The 20,331-nt window shown below is 51.3% G+C and overlaps 1 protein-coding gene across 1 annotated transcript in view; it reads right to left on the bottom strand.

The window, feature by feature from the left end:
• DIAPH1 (diaphanous related formin 1) overlaps window positions 1-20,331 on the bottom strand; it is a 111,743-nt gene that overhangs the window by 74,090 nt on the left and 17,322 nt on the right. The window contains exons 2-4 of the mRNA XM_075900019.1: window positions 15,962-15,988; window positions 15,007-15,165; window positions 13,339-13,440 (exon numbers count right to left, since the gene is read on the bottom strand). Coding sequence (XP_075756134.1) covers window positions 13,339-13,440; window positions 15,007-15,165; window positions 15,962-15,988 — 288 coding nt within the window. The remainder of the gene's footprint in view (window positions 1-13,338; window positions 13,441-15,006; window positions 15,166-15,961; window positions 15,989-20,331) is intronic.

Genomic DNA, 20,331 nt, shown 5'->3' with positions numbered 1-20,331 from the left:
AGAAGACTGGAAAAGGGCAAATATTGTGCCCATCTATAAAAAGGGGAATAAGAACAACCCAGGAAACTATAGACCGGTCAGTTTAACGTCTGTCCCAGGGAAGATAATGGAGCAGGTAATTAAGGAAATCATATGCAAACACTTGGAAGGTAATAAAGTGATAGGGAATAGCCAGCATGGGTTTGTGAAGAACAAGTCATGCCAAACTAATCTGATAGCTTTCTTTGATAAGATAACGAGCCTTGTGGATAAGGGAGAAGCGGTGGATGTCATATACCTAGACTTTAGTAAGGCATTTGATACGGTCTCGCATGATATTCTTATTGATAAACTAGGCAAATATAACTTAGATAGGGCCACGATAAAGTGGGTGCATAATTGGCTGGATAACCGTAGTCAGAGAGTGGTTGTTAACGGTTCTAAATCCTGCTGGAAAGGGATAACAAGTGGAGTTCCTCAAGGGTCTGTTTTGGGACCCATACTGTTCAATATCTTCATCAATGATGTAGATATTGGGATAGAGAGTACGCTTATTAAGTTTGCAGATGATACCAAACTGGGTGGGGTTGCGACTTCTTTGGAGGATAGGGACATAATTCAGAATGACCTTAGCAAGTTAGAGAAATGGTCGGAGGTAAACAGGATGAGGTTTAATAAAGAGAAATGCAAAGTGCTCCACTTAGGAAGGAACAATCAGTTCCATACATACAAGATGGGAAGCGACTGTCTAGGAAGGAGCATGGCGGAAAGGGATCTAGGGGTCATAGTGGACCACAAGTTGAATATGAGTCAACAGTGTGATGCTGTTGCAAAAAAAGCAAATATGATTCTAGGTTGTATCAACAGGTGTGTTGTAAGCAAAACTCGTGAAGTCATTCTGCCGCTCTACTCTGCACTAGTTAGGCCTCAGCTGGAGTACTGTGTCCAGTTCTGGGCGCCACATTTCAAGAAAGATGTGGAGAAATTGGAAAGGGTACAGAGAAGAGCGACAAGAATGATTAAAGGTTTAGAGAACATGACCTATGAAGCCAGGCTTCATGAACTGGGCTTGTTTAGTTTGGAAAAAAGAAGATTAAGGGGGGACATGATAGCGGTTTTCAAATATCTAAAAGGGTGTCACAAGGAGGAAGGAGAAAATTTGTTCCTCTTGGTTTCTGAGGACAGGACAAGGAGTAATGGGCTTAAAGTGCAGCAGGGGAGGTTTAGATTGGACATTAGGAAAAAATTCCTAACTGTCAGGGTGGTCAAATATTGGAATAAATTGCCAAGGGAGGTGGTGGAATCTCCCTCTCTGGAGATATTTAAGAACAGGTTAGATAGACATCTGTCAGGGATGGTGTAGACGGAGCTTGATCCTGCCTTGAGGGCGGGGGGCTGGACTCGATGACCTCTCGAGGTCCCTTCCAGTCCTATGATTCTATGATTCTATGATTCTATGTCCAATGGAACGGTGGCCAAAGCACAAAGGGGTATCTGAAGGGTTAGCCTACAGTAAATACTTTGCAATGAAAGGCTACAAAATGCCCTGTGAACACCTGTTCTCACTTTCAGGTGGCACTGTAAATAAGGCTGTGTGTAGTGTAAACACTGTTTGCCAGCACTTTTGCTGACAAAACACCTCCAGCCCCTGCAAGCGGGACTCCAGGAAAGTGCTCCTGCCAACAATGGGCCACTTGTCAGGGCCAAACTTTTGTCTTTCGGGAGAGGAGGGTGAGCACTTGAACAACAAAAGTTTTGCTCTTCAGCTGGCAGTGGCACATCTACAACTTACACTCAATCAGCAAAACTTTTGTCGTTCACAGATGCCAGTTCATCGGGTAGCAGCAAGATATTCCCTAGGAAATATTCCACCCTCTGACTCCACCACCTCAACCAAGTGAGACAATCAGCATTGCTGTGTACAGTATCACATTTTTAAAAACTTTACTGTGTATGTACTTGTGACGTAGTGGGGGTAATTGCTGGGCTGTGGTGACCCCTGCTGTCTGGAGCAAGACCCAGCAGGGAAAACCTGGCTAGGCAGAGATAAGGCCAAACTGGTTGAACCAGTGGCCAGACACCCCCCATGGAGAGGAACAAAGGAAGGTGGAATGCTGCCCTGATTGCGGGGGCAGGGCTGGAGGGGAATTTAGTTAGACTGTGGAAGAGCATGGAGGAGAGCCTAGGGGAAGGGGCTGGAGTTTAGGGGCCCAGTCTCCCCCATCTCAAGGGGGCCTGAGGCATCCTAGCCCAGTTCCTGTAACCAGATTACATCTGTGCTGCGCTGTGCTGGAGGAGCAATAAACCACCCTCAATTCCACTGGCTGGTGCAGTCTGTTTGTGCCATTTCGGGGTGCAGGAGACGGGGAACCCCCAACGCGCCGTCACACTGGTGTCAGAAGTGGGATCCACGGCACCCCGTGGATGAAGCTTCCAGCGGCGAGCGACAAGGCGCAGTAGAAGCAAGAGCCCTGGAGCCAGGCGTGCTGGAGACAGAGCGAAGCGGTTCCTGGGAATCGTGGGGCGCTGCAGCACTAGACTAGTGAGTCTGCACCGAGGGGCCCAGTGGGCAGATGGCCTACGCCCGACTCTTGAAGGCAGAGCTGGTGGGGCTGTGCAGAGAGAGGGGCTTGCCTGTGCAGAAAGCAACCAAGGCCCAGCTGATTGCTCAGCTAGAAGAGAACGACCAGCCACAGGGCCAGGATCTTGTCCCCAGGGGAAGCAGCCAGACCCCCCCTGAGAGTGTGTCAGGCTCAGAGAGGGGGAGGAGCGCTGGAACCCACAGGAGAGATGAGACAGCTTCCCCCAGGAGGCCTGCAAGCTGCAGCCCATCTAGGGCAGGGGCCAGCCAAGCAGAGCTGCGGCGGCTGGAGATCCAGCTGCGGATCAAGGAATTGGAAGTAGAGGACCGAGAGAGGGATCGCCAAGATCGAGAGAGGCAGCGGCAGCATGAGCTGGCCATGGCAGAGCGGAGAACCGGCGGGGCACCGGCTGCGCCAAGTGCGGATGGGCCCCAGGGTCCCAGGACTGCCAGATGCTTGGAGAGGCCCGTGGTGGCCCAATTGAAGGACATGGGTGACATAGATGGGTTCCTCAGTGCCTTTGAGAGGGCCTGTGGACTGCAACGGGTTCCCCCAGCTGACTGGCTGCAGGAGCTCATCCCCGCACTGAGCCAGGAGGCGGCCGGAGTGCTCAGTCAGCTGGAGGACCTACAGCCCGGGGATTACAACCGAGTCAAGGAGGCCCTGCTGCACAAGTTCGGGCTGACCCCCGAGATGTACAGGAAGAAGTTCCGGGGGGTACAGAAAGGGCCACGGGAGACCTATGTGGACCTGGCCTCCCGCCTGGCGCAATACTGCCGCAAGTGGGTGTCTGGAGTCGGAGCCCAGACCGCAGAGGAGCTGCTCAAGCTGGTCATGATGGAGCAGTTCTATGAAGCGTGCCCACCCAAACTGAGGCTGTGGCTCAAGGACCGGAGACCAGAGAACCCCCAGGAGGCCGGGAGGCTGGCGGATGAGTTCACGGAGAGCCGGTCCGGGTGTGAACAGGAGTCCCGGAGAGAAAGGGAACCGCGCAGAGACCGGATCTCGGCTGAGCGACGGAGGGAGTCAACTACGGGGCGAGACCAAGGAACAGGTCGTCTGCGCCCCAGAGAACCAGCCAGGGCCTGGACAGAGACAGCCCAAAGCCTAACTTGCCAGCGCTGTGGGCAAAAAGGCCACAAGAGGGCTCAGTGCACCAGGTCCCGGGACCGGGGACTTTCCAGGGTTAACTGGCTGGGGCGGGAGGAAGGGCAGGCTGCCCCAGAGGCAGGGGCTGGCAGGCAAACCTCAGCTCAGAGAGAGGGGAAGGATGCTCAGTGCACCTCCCCTGGGAGGTCTGATTCTCAGGAGGCGGATTTCTCCGTGTACCGGGTGGGGGCAGGACGGCCCCTGCGGAGCGAGTGCCTCATACCCCTGGAGGTGGATGGTAGGAAGGTGACGGGCTTCTGGGACACGGGGGCGGAGGTGACTCTGGCCCGATCCGACATAGTGGCCCAGGAGCGGATACTACCCCACGCGCAGCTGACCCTGAAGGGCATAGACGGGTCCCCGTTTAAGGTGCCTGTAGCCAGGGTGCATCTGAAATGGGGGGCCAAGGAGGGCCTCAAGGAAGTGGGGGTGCACCCGCACTTGCCCACCGAGGTGCTGATGGGGAATGACCTAGAGGAGTGGCCCCATGGATCCCAGCAGGCTCTAGTCCCTACCCGGAGCCAGAGCCAGCGGGGGGCCGACAACGTGGGTCCAGGGAAGGACTCCTGGCAGCGTCCTCAGGGTCCCATCCCAGTGGACACGGGGTCCAGCCAGGCTGGGACTCCGGACCTAGGCAGAGGTGGGGGACAGATCCCGATCCCTGCCTCAGCAGCTGAATTCCAGGCTGAGGTGCAGGCAGACCCCTCCTTGCAGAGGCTGAGGGACCAGGCTGGCCTCCATGCAGCTCAGCCCCGGGGGAGAGGTGGCCAGGAGAGATTCCTGCGGGAGCGTGGGCTCCTGTTCCGTGAGTGGCTCCCCCCCAGGAAGGCGAGGGCATGGGGTGTCCAGCGGCAGCTGGTCGTCCCCCGAAAGTATCGCCTCAAGCTGCTGTATTTGGCCCACGATGTCCCCGTTGGGGGCCACCGGGGGATCCGGAGCACCCGGCTGAAGCTGCTCCAGCACTTCTATTGGCCAGGAATCTTTACAGCCGTGCAGCGGTACTGCCGGTCCTGTGACTCCTGCCAGAGGGGCGGGAAGGCCCAAGACAGGAGGAAAGCGGCTTGGGGGTCTCTACCCCAGATAGACCCTCTGGGCTTGCTGAGAGAGTTATGGGAGGGGAAGTCCTCCCTGGATGGAGCATCGGGGGTGGAAGCCGCCCTGGCTGTCCAGAGAAGGCTCACTGGGCTCATGGCCCCGGCCCGAGAGACCCTGGCCAGAGATCAAGGCCAGCGGAAGGGTGGGTGTGACCCCCGAGGACAGGCCTGCGCCAGTCGCCCTGGAGCGGGGCGGCGAGTGGACAGAGGGAAGCCAGCTCATGTGGGGCCTCGCCACGGCCGGCCCGAGTCAAGGGGAGCACCCATGTCCCCGGGGCGGGTTCCCACGCAGAGGACCCGAACTTCCCTAGGTCACGAGCGGAGTGACCCTGCTCAGTTCGCTCTCGGAGGGGGGAGAACTGTGACGTAGTGGGGGTAATTGCTGGGCTGTGGTGACCCCTGCTGTCTGGAGCAAGACCCAGCAGGGAAAACCTGGCTAGGCAGAGATAAGGCCAAACTGGTTGAACCAGTGGCCAGACACCCCCCATGGAGAGGAACAAAGGAAGGTGGAATGCTGCCCTGATTGCGGGGGCAGGGCTGGAGGGGAATTTAGTTAGACTGTGGAAGAGCATGGAGGAGAGCCTAGGGGAAGGGGCTGGAGTTTAGGGGCCCAGTCTCCCCCATCTCAAGGGGGCCTGAGGCATCCTAGCCCAGTTCCTGTAACCAGATTACATCTGTGCTGCGCTGTGCTGGAGGAGCAATAAACCACCCTCAATTCCACTGGCTGGTGCAGTCTGTTTGTGCCATTTCGGGGTGCAGGAGACGGGGAACCCCCAACGCGCCGTCACAGTACTGCCTTCTGCCTGTGGAAAAAAAATGTTCCTGGAACCTAACCCTCACTTTTACATTCATTCTTATGGGGAAATTGGATTCATTTAACATTGTTTCACTTAAAGCAGCATTTTTCAGGAACATAACTAACAAGTGAGGAGCTGCTGAATAGTACTTGTATGAGGTGAACTGAAATATGCTATTTCTTCTGAGAATCATGTTTATAGTGCAAGTATCTGTAAAAAATAGAACATGAAGGCTGTGCACTGTATTGTGTGTGTAAGCTGAAAATGCAGTAATATTTCACTGGGTATTCTATCGTCTAACAGTGCAATGATTCATTTTGTAATCACATTTAATTTTTTGAGTTAATGATGTGAGTGAACTGCAAGTAGCCTACAGACCTGGGAAAAAGGGCTGCTGGAATTGAGCCTGCAGCCTGTTCACACATTCTAAGGCCAAAAGTGACCATTCAGCACTGGGAATAAATGGACTGTTTGCCTGGAGTCACAGCTGACCAAAGGAATGGGCATTTCTAGGAATGATGCTCTCTGGATGTCCAGGAGCAATGGGGACTGGAGCAGGAACCAGAGACGAGTCCCCACAGGGTCAATTAAAGACATGTCGAATTTCAGCTCGTAACTTGAATTTCTTCCTTCCTCCAGCAACCACCACCTCAATAGTTAGCCAGTTGCATTTTATTCAGGTCCTTCAGAGAGGGCGGATGGCTATTAGCACGAGAAGAGAGGGTGCTAGAGCTGAGCATCATTAGCGTGGTGCTGGCAGTGACAGCTGGGTTGTTTCGTGAGCTCCCTACAATACTGCAGTTGCTCTCTCCGACTGGAGCCGGCATGAGAAGGGCCTAATGTCAGTAACCACTGGTAGGTCCCCTTGGCAGCGGAGATGGGAATGAGCAGGCTGGTACAAGAGGACAGAAAGGAGATTCCCATAAGGTCGAGGTCTCTTCCTGGAAGGGACTGACCAGACAGTAAGCAGACGTGCTCCCAGCTTGAGGTCCCACTCGTTCCTGGAAGCCCACAGTGTGCGCAGTCCAGGATAGCACGCATCCCACAGCAGGGCTAGCGGAGCTTGGCCCTGAACTCCTGGGGTGTTGCTTCTGTGGCTTCCCTCGGTTGTTTCATGAGATGGGCTAACAACAAGGGGCGAGGGCCAAGAGATTAACAAGGGCTGGAATTACACAGGGTGACCTTTGGGAATAATTTATAATCCCCACTGGACAAAAGTTATTCCAGCCCACGGCTGAAAGAAACGGGTAAGACAGCAGCCCACAGGGATGAGAAGCAGCAGCTCTGGCGGCATCAGTGCAGGTTGGAAGAGGCCGCTAGGCAGGGGGTAGCAGCTCTCCTGCAGGGAATGAGCGCCTCCCTCCCACAGCGTTAGCAGTTCTGCGCTGCTGAGAAGTGGAAGCTCCCTGGCAGAACTGGCGCTGCTACCTGAAGGGCGTTCTCCTGGTAGGAGGCATGCAGATACCCAGGGATCTCGGAGTAGCCTGAGAGTCCTTTGGCGCGTGGAATACGTTAAACGGGTCTGGCCCTTCCCAGGGAGATGGGACCTCCTGAGGAATCCCAGAGGACTATAACCAAGATGCGGCCCCTTCCCCCCACCAAGGCCCGTGGCCCCCACCGCTTCCTCATGGCTCTCGCTCCAGGGGGCTAGTCGGACAACTAACTGGTGAAGGAATATCCTGCATGAACACATGAAGCTGCACACAACTCTACTTGCACCCCAGAAATCAACTGCCATTGCTCTCTTGCCCCAAAAGTCAATCCGCCCCGCCCCGCGCTAAGGAGCCTGCTGCTCTCAGGCAGGAAGCCCTGAGTCAGGATAGGGAGCACTCGAGGTAGGTGCTGGGATTAGAACTCCCCCTTCCTCCTCGGTAGCCGACGCAGCAGCAGCCAAGGCAGGAGGAGAAGCCCAGACAGAGGGGAGGCACTGCTGGAGTCTGAGGGTGGCACTGCTCCCCGCCGCTGGCAGAGTGGACAGGCTGCTGCCCCTGCGGATGGGGTATTCCGCAAGGCCCCCCCGGCACTGCCTCCCCGCAAGGCAGCAACAGAGAGGGGGAGGAGTGAAGAAACTCAACCCCTAGGGCAGCGGGGCCAAGTGGAGGAGGTGGAGGGGCTCAGGCTGTGTGCGCTGGCACTGGACAGCGCCGTAACCTTCTGGGTCAAGGATGCGGCCTGCCCCCGAGCGCAGCACATTCCAGTGCTGATAAAACGCCAGTGAGAACCACGGCGCCGCAGGCCCAGCGCTGTCAGCGGCTCCCCTCCTGGAGGTGGTTTACACAGAGCACCCAGGGAGCCCTCCCCCAGCACACATGCCAAGGCCACGCTGCCAGTTTCCAGTGCTGTGTTAAGTGCAGTCAAAGCCTTAGCCTTACACCGCCATGGGGGAGGAGGAATCAGCATTCAGGACTTCCTCACTCCCCAAGAGAAAGGGATTCCGCGCAAGCGACTTCTACCTGCAGGGCAAGGGAGGCTGACGGCTGATACACAGGGCCAGGGAAAAGGTTTCTCTCACTGTGAGTGTCCCTCCCCCCACACATGGGAAGGAAACCCCAGCCTACTGGGGAAGGGGCCTTCCAAGCTCTGCCTTTCCACGGCTGGGCTTCGGAACTCAGCCGGCTGTGCTGGCCCAGCAGGGAGAGAGGGACGACAACTTCCACGACGAAAGCGGTACCCTGTCAGACGGGGCAGTGGTGTCCACACTGGCATCCCCAAATACAAAGCCGATGGCGGCCCAGGCAAACTGGGCACCTCCAGAAGCCTGCAGAGAAGGACCGAGGACTCCAAGACAATCAGGCCCTCCCAAGGAAAACCCCCAGGTTGGATGGGAAGGCAGGAGCAGACAGGGGAAGCTGGTAAGATGGCAGGGGACAGAACTTGTGGGGTGGGTGGGAAAGGAGGGACCCGCAACACTGGACTCTGGTCCAGCAACATCCATGGTCTGGCGTAATTTGAGTTTGCCGGATGCCCGCTTAGCGTGGGGTTGGCCAGGTGTCCCGCGGTCCCACAAGGCATATTCAGAGCGCCCAGTCCTGGCTCTCAACGTGCTGTGCTGCTCTTCAGCACTAATGCACCCCTAAATATCTACGAGCCCAGGAAGCGGGGCAGTGTGGGGGTGCTGCTGGACAACACTGACTTCCTGTGCTTCAGCAAATTGGCTGGGGGCAGCACCAGTCAGGCCCCAGGGTGCCAGACTAACGAGGTTCAACCTGAACAACATTCTAACCCTGACTTAGCTGAGTTCAAGTTACAATGTAACTGCCCCTACAAAGGGCCCCCTTAGCGTTTCAAAAGGAAAGTCATTTAAACCACTTCCTGGAGCCCCTCTGATACACATCTGCCCTGCTGCTCCCTGGGCACAGTCTCCCTTCTGTGGGAGGGGCAAAGCTAGCGCAGGCTAGTCAGTGCGCCACCGCAACGTACTGTGTGACTGAAATCATCTCTAGGCAATCCTCAGAATGTCCCTACACGGAGGCAGTGCAGCAGGGCGCACTTTTAAACTCTCCCACTGGAGTCTGGCTCCCTTGGAGCCACACATCTCCGCTGACCGAGTTACCAACTCCACAGCACCGGGACACTCCGCTGGCCAACAAGGCAGCTACATTCGGACAGACCTTCTGGACTCATTGTCTGGGTAGGACTACACAGAACGTGGCTTAGTACCTAGGACTCAGGGGCATAGAAATGCCCCTTCTACCACTCCACCCCTTCAAGCAGCATGGGTAAGAGGCATGTTTTCTGTGGTCTAAAGCCAGTGGCTTTAAATTCTGATGTCTACCACTAGACCCTACACCCATCGTTAGGCAGTTAAATAATAGTGGTCTGACTGCAGCTCCCACGACAGTGACTGCGTAGCTAAGTGGAGTGGAGACTCTACCTACTGCTGCCTACCACCTGGAAAGGGAGGGAAAGAAAAGGAGGCGATGCTCACAAATAAAGATGCTCTGGAAGCTGGTCTTGGTAGGTGTGGTCAAGAGTGCAGCTGGTGCAGGACACTAGAGACTGGGCTTTGGTTTTAGGCAAATCACTTGGATCAAACGACCCGCCTGAGGAGCTTGCATTTTGAAGGCTTTAAGCAAGGAAAAGGACTAGTCCTTTTTAACACAAGTGGAGAGCTCCAGCACACACGTGGGGAAGTTTACAATTCCATGAGGACGTGATGGCATTTCCAAACACTCAGGAATTCTTTCTGAATAAATTTCCCACTTCTGCACACAACTTTATCCAATATTGGTCTACACATTAGATCTCATTAGGACTCAAATGTAAAGTTTGCAGAGCAAACCATTTGAAGAGGGGGTTTGAAAGAAGAGCAAGATTTTCCAGAAGTAGAATACCAGCTACATATTTTCTAAGCCCCGTATCTCAGAAATGTCTTGGCAGATTCAGGATTCAGATTCACATTTTGCTTTTTTTAAAATAGAAGCGTTTCTTCTGGCCAAACTCCACAATTTTAAAATTTCAAGGGAAAAAAATACTTTTTTAGAAGTGAAGACCAAAAATTGAGCTTATAATGGAAACTTATTTACAGCTTTAATTGAAGAGCAGCGCTCTCATCCTGAAGGGGCAATGCCAGCTTGAAACATCTTTGTACTTAATACGTATAACATGCACGTGGACTAAACCAAAACATTTTGTTTCTAAAACAGCATAATTTTCATTAAAAAGAATGTAAATGAAAAATTATGTTTAGAAACTAAATTAGCAGAAAATGTGTTTTTTCCACAATTTTCAGATTTCAACAAAAAAAGGAAAATTGAGAAAATGTTTGTTGCCCTTCCCCTCATTACTTTGTCACTGAAAAAATAAACCATTCCTCAAAAAATTGATTTTAAGTTTCAAAAACTGAGAAAAGCTTTGTTTTTTGCAGAAATTCTTGAAAGTTTGCACAAAACATACTAAGCATTTTCAATCAATTTTAAGTGCTCTGTAACTGACAGAAGTTACCAAAAAACAAAACAAAAACCATTTCCCCACATTAGCTCCACTTTGCCAATTTGACAAGACTATCATATAGTTTCTCCCTTGCTGACGAGCCCTTTATAACATCAATGGGGAGCAGAACAAATCTTGTGCAGAATGTTTTTAAACAGACAATAATACAGCCTGAAATAAAGGAGTACGATCAAAAACTGGATATTTTATTTTAACTAATCATTTAAAAATGATGGTTACTGTAATCTTTTAATACTCAGTCACTGAAAAATCTTGGCTCATGCTGCTATATTAAATATAGTTATGAAAACCATATTGCATGATCTAGGAGAAGACATGTATGTCTCTTTGATCATGAAATCATAGAGTTCACAATTCTAAGGAACGGTAGAAGGGAGAACAGCAAAATAGAGACAACGGATTTCAGGAAGGCGGATTTTGGTAAGCTCAGAGAGCTGATAGGTAAGATCCCACGGGAATCGAGACTGAGGAGGAAAACAACTGAGGAGACTTGGCGGTTTTTCAAAGGGACATTGTTAAGGGCCCAAAAGCAAGCTATTCCGATGTGTCGGAAAGATAGAAAATATGGCAAAAGACCGCCTTGGCTTAACCACGAGATCTTGCATGATCTAAAAATAAAAAAGGAATCATATAAAAAATGGAAAGTAGGACAAATTACAAAGGATGAATATAGGCAAACAGCACAGGAATGCAGGGGCAAGATTAGAAAGGCGAAGGCACAGAACGAGCTCAAACTAGCTACCGGAATGAAGGGAAACAAGACGACTTTTTATAAATACATTAGAAGCAAGAGGAAGACCAAGGAGAGGGTAGGCCCACTGGTCAGTGAGGAGGGAGAAACAGTAACTGGAAACTTGGAAATGGCAGAGATGCTCAATGACTTCTTTGTTTCGGTCTTCACCAAGAAGTCTGAAGGAACGCCTAACATAGTGAATGCTAGTGGGAAGGGGGTAGTTTTAGAAGGTAAAATAAAATTTAAAAAAAAGTTAAAAATCACCTAGAAAAGTTAGATGCCTGCAAGTCACCAGGGCCTGATGAAATGCATCCTAGAACACTCAAGGAGCTGATAGAGGAGGTATCATCTTTGGAAAATCATGGGAGACAGGAGAGATTCCAGAGGACTGGAAAAGGGCAAATATAGTGTCCATCTATAAAAAGGGAAATAAGAACAACCCAGGAAACTACAGACCAGTTAGTTTAACTTCTGTGCCAAGGAAGATAATGGAGCAAGTAATTAAGGAAATCATCTGTAAACACTTGGAAAGTGGCAAGGGGAACAGCCAGTATGGATTTGTAAAGAACAAATCATATCAAACCAATCTGATAGCTTTCTGTAATAGGATAACGATTCTTGTGGATAAGGGAGAAGTGGTACATGTGGTATACCTAGACTTTAGTAAGGCGTTTGATACGGTCTCGCATGATATTCTTATCAATAAACTAGGTAAATACAACTTAGATGGGGCTATTAAAAGGTGGGTGCATAACTGGTTGGATAACTGTACTCAGAGTAGTTATTAATGGTTCACAATCCTGCTGGAAAGGCATAACAAGTGGGGTTCCGCAAGGGTCTGTTTGGGACTGGCTCTGTTCAATATCTTCATCAACAATTTAGATATTGGTATAGAAAGTATGCATATTAAGTTTGCAGATGATACCAAGCTGGGAGGGGTTGCGACTAATCTGGAGGATAGGGTCATAATTCAAAATGACCTGGACAAATTGGAGAAATGGTCAGAGGTAAACAGGATGAGGTTTAATAAAGACAAATGGAAAGTGCTCCACTTAGGAAGGAACAATCAGTTTCATACATACAGAATGGGAAGCGACTGTCTGGGAAGGAGTACAGCAAAAAGGGATCTAGGGGTTATAGTGGACCACAAGTTGAATATGAGCCAGCAGTGTGATGCTGTTGCAAAGAAAGCAAGCATGATTCTGGGATACATTAACAGGTGTGTTGTGAGCAAGACACAAGAAGTCATTTTTCTGCTTTACTCTGCGCTGGTTAGGCCTCAATTGGAGTATTGTGTTCAGTTCTGGGCGCCACATTTCAAGAAAGATGTGGAGAAATTGGAGAGGGTCCAGAGAAGAGCAACAAGAATGATGAAAGGTCTAGAGAACATGACCTGAGGGAAGGCTGACGGAATTAGGTTTGTTTAGTTTAGAAAAGAGAAGATTGAGGGGGGACATGATAGCACTTTTCAGATATCTACAAGGGTGTCATAAGGAGGGAGAAAACTTGTTCATCTTGGCCTCTGGGGATAGAACAAAAAGCAACGGGCTTAAATTGCAGCAAAGGAGGTTTAGGTTGGACATTAGGAAAAAGTTCCTAACTGTCAGGGTGGTCAAACACTGGAATAAATTGCCTAGGGAGGTTGTGGAATCTCCATCTGTGGAGATATGTAAGAGTAGGTTAGATAAATGTCTATCAGGGATGGTCTAGACAGTATTTGGTCCTGCCATGGGGGCAGAGGACTGGACTCGATGACCTCTCGAGAACCCTTCCACTCCTAGTATTCTATGATTCAAACACTTCACAGAGTTCAGTGGAAAACAAGTTAGCAAGTAAAAGCAAAGGAGGAAGCTGTTGAGATTGGGGCCATGCATCATTCGTATACAGGGCTTTCGCTGTCAGTGCATATTTCTTTCAAATTCATGAGATTTGTGTTTCATGACAGTTTCACTCAAGAACCGATGATGTGAGGCAATTTGTGTGTTGTTATTCACCTCCACATCCTTACCTCCCTGACTGCGGCTCTCTGTACTCAGAGCACAAGGACTCACCGCTTTGGAGGTATGTAGATACTGGGATACCATCTCTCTTTTGATTATTATGTCCTTTTCCCTCAGAGGCTGCTGCTTTTCCTCATTCAAATTCATGTCGACCTGTTGAAGAAAAGCAAGAAACTGTTCGCCAGCGCACAGATTCCGTGAGGCTGGGCTCACTCACAGAAACATCATTTGTGACAGGTAACACAACAGTGCCACTGTGACGTAGTGGGGGGTACCTTGCTGGTTGCTATGCTGGGCAGTGGGTTGTGAGTGAGCTCCACTGGCTGCTGTCTGCAGCACTGGGCCGGGGATGAGTCATTATGTAAGGGGGCTTGGAACCTGTCTGACCAGTTCTTCCCCACGGAGCGGAACAATGAGAAGGAGGGGAGTGGAGCCCTGGCTGGGGGGCAGGGCTGGAAGTGAGTTAGTTAGTTTCTGTCTGGGAGCATGGAAGAGACAGCCTAGGGGAAGGGGCTGGAATTTAGGGGCCCAGTCTCCCCCATCTCAAGGGGGGCTGAGGCATCCTAGGCCTGCCCTGGAACCAGATTCCATCTGTGCTGTGCTGTATCCTGGAGAAGCAATAAACTCCCTCTGTTCTACTGGCTGGGGGAGTCTGTTTGTGCCACTACGGGGGTGCAGGAGACGGGAAAAACCCAACGCGCCGTCACAGCCACGCAAGGCGGCTCCATAGCCAACCTAGATGGGAGCTGCTAGTGGAAAAGTTTCTGACACTCATGAACGCGACAAGTGCACACGTCATTGGAAATGACCTGACAAGCACTCAAGGAAGGAGGCGGAGTCCAGGTTGCAGGAGGGGGCTCCAGGCTGGGGCAGGGAGTGAGGGTCCAGCAAAGGATGCAGGGGTTGGGATGCACAAAGGACTTGCAGCTGGGATAGAGGGGTTCAGAGGACAGGAGGAAGCTCTGGGCTGGGACAGGGAGTTGGAGTGCGGGGTTCTGACTGTGGACCCTGGATGGGGCCAGGAACGAGGGGTTTGGGGTACAGGAGGCAGCTCTGGGCTGGGGCCGAAGAGTTTATAGGGCAATCAGAACTGAGCAGGGCTTTGGAGCATGGTGGGCCCTCAGGGGTGTAGGCTCCAGTTTTGCTTACCTCCTCTAGCAGCTCCCAGAAGTAACAGCATGTTCCCGATCCAGCCAGCTCCTATGTGGAGGCATGGCCGGAGGCTCTGTCCACAGGCACTGCACCGTAGCTCCCCACTGGCTGGGATTCCCAGCCAATGGGAAATGGATGGGCAGTGTTTGGGCGGGGCAGCACACAGAGCTCTGCGGCCTGACCCTGTGTATATGAGCCAGCCAGAAGGGGGTCATGCTGCTGCTTCCGGGAGCTGCGCGGAACAGGGCAATCCCCAAGCCCCGCTCCACAACAGCCAGATTAAAAAAGCTAACAGGCCAGAAGTGGCCCATGGTCCATAGTTTGCCCCCCTCTGGATTCAGGAATCAAAGCAGACAGCCACGGGAGAGCTGTGGGAAAACAGAGCCAGCTCCACCATGAGGATGGAGGTAAGTGGGGTGGGCGGCACCGTGGTTATGAGGGAACAAGGCCAACATTACCGTCTGCACCTCTCGTCCCGACAAATGAGAGAGTGACGCAGAGCGCACATAGCACCCCACGAGGAAAGGGGGAGGGAGGAAGGGAGGGCATTCGCACTAGGGTCATTACCAGCATCTGTTCGAAGAGGAGCAGCACGTCCTCATCTGTGATTTCCTGCAGCATCTGGCCCGTATTAGGAACATCCATTTGGGAGGCCGAGGAATTCCTATGAGCCACATTGGATTTTTCCTTCTCCTTCTTTATCCGTATGCTGGTGAATCGCTCCAGCTGAGACAGAAACAGAAAGCAAAGTCAGCACCACCTCATTTCACATCTCCTAACTCTAGTGATCACCCTCAGCCACACACTGTCCAAGGCTCATGTCAGGCACCCTACCCTAGCAGCATCCCCACACTTGCACTGCTGGCAATGGACAGAGGAAGTCCAACGAATCTGAGGGTAGATCTGACACCAGAGGCCATCACTTGTGATCTGCAGAAGCTTTTGAAACCTCACAGACCAGAGACAAAGTTCTGTGTAGAAGGTTCATGCCGCCTTGGACAGCTTCCTTGAACTGGGCTGACAACGCTCAGCCAGTGTTCTCCAGAAGTCCATGCACCAGCACCAGCAAAGAATAAATAGAAATGTGCTGGTACAGCTAATGCCAACTCCCATCAGGAACAAGGGCATTCAATGCCTCTTCAGGGAATGTAAAATACCAGACACCTGGGGGCCTCCTGACAGGTCTATCCTCACAGCCAGCAGTCTTGTGAAGCAATCCTCCGGAAAACGCCAGTGTTCTGATTGCCAGCTAAACCAGTGCTTCGGAGGAAAAGGCCAGCAGAGCATGTATGGTTATGAGCCGTGTCCGAGAAGCAGAGTTTGAGAATCCTAGAGCAGTAAATGCTCAACAAGAGGATGCACATGGAGCAGGCACGCGACAGCATGGGCTGGAGTCTCCAGTCAGAACAGAACAGAACAGAACACACTGGAACACTCTGCACATGGTGCCAGAAACAGGCAGGCACAGGAAAGTTACAGCAAGTGAGAGAAATCACATGCAGAAGAAAACCACTGTCCTTACCTCATCTGCCATGAGCCGCTTCAAAGTCTGTGGGACAGAAAGAAAAGGGAAAAGAGGAGAAACAAATCAGTGCCACACACACAAGGGAGAGTGATGAGGAGGAGAGAAAAAGGGCAGTGATAACCCATCGTGTTCCCATCCCGGTCAGAGTGAACACTCAGACAGCCGCTCTAAAACCAGGGAGATGAAACACAGGAGCAGCGGGCAGCCATCGCTGCATAAAGCAGGAGCTTCTCTCTCTCTCCTCTCTGACTCAGCTTTGTCTCACACTCAAGCCTTTTCTAGTGATGTACAGCGACTCAAGAACTCCTCTTAGGGAAAGCAAACCCATAGACCTAGCCCCTGCCAGGACAATCTGTTCCAGTATATGGTGCTCTCTTCTCCTGCTACGGAAGGGTGAGTTCTGGCCTTAGCCCCCATGCGAGGCACCAAAGCTGGTCCCACCGTGCAACTGCATCCCCACAGCACGTGAGAGCAGAACGAACCCTGCTGTACTACAGTCCTTGCTCCTGACTGCAGCAGGTTTTACAGGTGGCATTGCACAGAAGAGGAGCAGCCCAGGGAAATACCCTGTTCCCTATGCCCTCCCTGCCACCCTACACAGACACGCAAATCTACCCAGTTACCCATCACCCTCCCTCTGTGCGTCATTAGAGAGGTTTGACACACAAAGAATACTTCATAATGCATTGCATAGGGGCAGGCCATCTGGACACTCACAACAAGTGCCCATCTGCATCCCCACGTTTCTGTATCTTTGAGCAAGTGCTTGTGTCTGAAATGTGAAGTTCATTACCCGTTCCCAGCTGCTTTATCTGCGAGCAGAACCCAGACATGCTGCTGTTTCATTTGTCACAAACCAGAGACTCCAGCAGAGGGCAGAACGAATCAACAAATGGGAATAACAAGCAGCGGATGGCAGAGAGCGTAACCCTAAACCTATGCAGATCAGACCTCCTGGAGATAGATGTCAAGAGCATCAGGGAGAACACAGACTATGGCTCTTTCCCAACAGCTCTCCTTTGCACGGTGACATCACACACAAATCACGGTACAGTATCCTGGGAGCGCAATGCACTACGACTACAATTTTTGATGATGCCATAAAGGTGAACCAACTTCACGGTATCACAGTTAAACCATTAATCCGACTTTTGAGTGTCACATGGCTCATCCCAAAGTTCTCTTCTCTCCCACCTCCAGAAGTTATCCAAAGATCACATGATGGTGAACACCAAGATAAAAGTTCCTCTGACACCCTGGCCCACGGTACCTAAGGGGCTCCATGGACTCCAAATTCTGCAGCTATGAAATTCATCATTTGCTGTTCATTGGCACTCCAGAACCTCAGCTTTCATTTAAAATCATTTCTACTAGTCCTGCTGTTGTAGAAATAACCCTGAAACTGTGAACTGAATTGAACCAATTCAAAGATCTGCAGAAAGCCTGAAAAAGTAGCTTTAAGAGGAGTGAACTACATCCCTTCATCTCAATCAGGGCACCGTGGACTTTGATTCTGTGGGTGTATTATCTGGCATTTTTCCAAGACAACTGGGTGTTTGCCAAGGAATGCATTTCCTCCTTGTGCTGCAGCCTGGCACTTGACATTTTGCATTCTAGCTCTCTGCCCTGCCAGGATCTGCCTGGAGCCTCCTCTTGCTCTCCAGCAGTTTCCCCACAAGAGTGAGCTCCCTAGCTTACAGGGCACACTCCCGGCTTCTCTTCTCCTTGCAGTCGGGGCTGGAATCCAACTTGGTTAAAGAACAGGGGGGCCATGCATGTAAACTGGTAAGCTGGGCCACCTGCAGAACAGCCCCACAGAAGGAAGCCGCTAAAGCCCATTACAAACTCTCCACTTCTTCATCATACATTGGGGTGAGGGAAGAAAGCTCTGAACCAGGCCACCTGGACAACACTAAAGGAGGTGAGGCCCAAGAAATGGAGCTGGACACTTGGATAGTGAAAACCCTACCCCTCCAAATGTTCCCAGCCCAGGATCTAGCTGTGGAGTGTGGCATGCCCACCATCTCAGGTACAGATGAGAGCACTCTACAAAGTCATAAATGGTGCAGAGAAAATAAGGCTGTTTTGGGCTCAGGAGATTGAGCTGCTAATGCTTTCTGCAATGCCACAGCCTGGAGGAGAATCGGACACACCTTTCGAGCTTTGGGGGTGAAGGTGTTGGAACAAGACGACAAAGGACATTCCCTCAACTAGCCAATGCTACACGTGCACTCAAAACAAGGAAAAGGGCAAAGTTAGAGGCACGTCTTGACCCCCCCCTCCTTTTTTTTACTCATATCAGAACTAAGGACTAAGAGCCTTAATCCAAAAAAAAAAGAAAAATGGAAAGTGGTGTCTCATGGAACAATCTGCTCCACTAAATCTGGGTCTAAAGACATCGGAGCAGCCAGACTGGGTCAGAACAAAGGCCCATCTAACCCAGTTCCCTGTCTTTGGAGAGTGGCTAATGCCAGGAGCCCCAGAGGGAATGATCAGAAAAGGAAGGTAATCGTCAAATTAGCCATCCCATCCCAACCCAGCAAGGTTCCTAGTCCAGCTGCAGTTGGGAGTTGGTAGAATGAAATTCCTCTTTAGTTGCAGCCCCTAAACATTTGGAGCTGTGACAACACTGCAAAAGGTCTAAGCTGCATCCCAAGATTAGGTACATACACAGGCCACTCAAAGAATATGCATAGCCCCCTTCCTGTTTCCCTCCTGGCACCTCTCCTGCATCTCAAAACCTACTCCTTTTGGCTGGCGCTGACACCCTTCTGAAAGACCTTGGTGTACCCACTGGTTTTGAAGAGGGGGAGGAGATGGAAGATAGGCTTGAGAGGTGCACCCTGACAAACAAGAGGCTGTACCTCCCAACAGCAAGTACAATGGGGGAGATGGCAAGGGGTTTCTGTACTTCTCGGGGCCCTAGTGAGGTCTGTGGAGACACCCAGTACAGACTGATGTTGCCCAACATTCCAGTCTGACTGGTATGTCCAGCTGTCTGACACTCTTTTCTGAGTCCACGCTGGAGTCCTGACTCCTATTCCTCAATTCACTGCCTGACGCACACTGCTCAGACCTCACCAACAGCATATAATCTGCAGGGGAATGTCTGGCTATAGGCCAAAGAAAACCTTTTCTTCTCAGCCAGAGTTTAAAAATAATTGTAAACAACTGGAGGGAGTTCAAAGGAGAGCAACCAAAGTGAGCTGGTGAGACTTGCAGATGGAAAGAAAGCTAACTATCCAAGGGAGGCTAACATGGCTTGAGTTAGGGGCAAGAACGGGAAGCCTTTTAAAAAGAACCATCAAGTCACTATTTAGCAAGGCACCAAGAAGTACAGTTAGGAATCAAGAGCTGATGAACGTAAGCGCTGCCAGACTAAATCAGACCTGAGCTCCACCTAGCTCTGTACCATCACTGACCGTGGCCAGAACCAGCCATGTCTGAGAAAGGTGTAGGTACTCCGTATCTGCCTATGGCTGGGTTATTTGTTCCTCATTCTAGGTCTCATCTTCATCTCAAATTAGAGATAGCCTTAGACTTTGATGCATTAGCTTCAATATCCTTTCCAGAATTGTTACTAACAATAAAAATGTTGGGAAGGACATTAAAACTCATTCTTCAAGGCTTAATGGTAACCCCCAACCAAGAAACAAACCACAGAGGCAGAATACAGGAAGTCTCCGAATGCTATCTGTATTAGCTTGTTATACAACTATCTGGAGCAAGGCCAGCAGGCCTCTTTCTAACTGGACTTCCTATGTCCCTGTCTACACATAGGAATTGTAAGTGTAACATGTTCACCTCAGCCAGTTAACAATTGCCCATAACCCCCAGCTGTGACTGTCTGGCTCCTCACAGCCAAGAAAAAACTAAGCAGATTCCTGCCTCCCCCCCAACTCTTGCAGGTTCTACAAGTTTATCTACCCTGCAGTTACAAATGCCTTATCACATCTCACTTGCTGCTTTTCCCTCCGGCACTTGCTCTGCCTTGGATGTCTGTAGAAGGGCGCCCTATACATTTAGAACAGTGCGCCAGGGGATGTGTTGAAGCAAAAGCATAACTGGGCTCAAAAAAGAGGGCTATGGCACATTGGCTCTGACTGGGTGTGCAGGCTCCGGGGTGGGGCTGGAGATGAGGGGCTCAGGTGCAGGAGGGGCTCTGAGGCTGGGGAGTGGGACGCGGCCTTGGGCTGTGGGTGCAGGAGGAGCTCAAGATGAGCCACAGGGTTCAGGCTCGGGCTTACCTGGGTGGCTCCCTGCTGGGAATGGTGAGGAGGGGCCCTTTTCCCCCCACTGCAGACATCTCCCCCCACTGTAGCCCTGAGCTCCTGCGTGGGCACTTAGGGGAAACAGCTCATGACGGA

The sequence above is a fragment of the Pelodiscus sinensis genome, chromosome 17 (assembly GCF_049634645.1).
Source record: "Pelodiscus sinensis isolate JC-2024 chromosome 17, ASM4963464v1, whole genome shotgun sequence".
In the NCBI taxonomy this organism is placed as follows: domain Eukaryota; kingdom Metazoa; phylum Chordata; order Testudines; family Trionychidae; genus Pelodiscus; species Pelodiscus sinensis.
The sequence above is the reverse complement of the archived record's forward strand: the minus strand, read 5'-3'. Positions and strand labels throughout refer to the sequence as shown.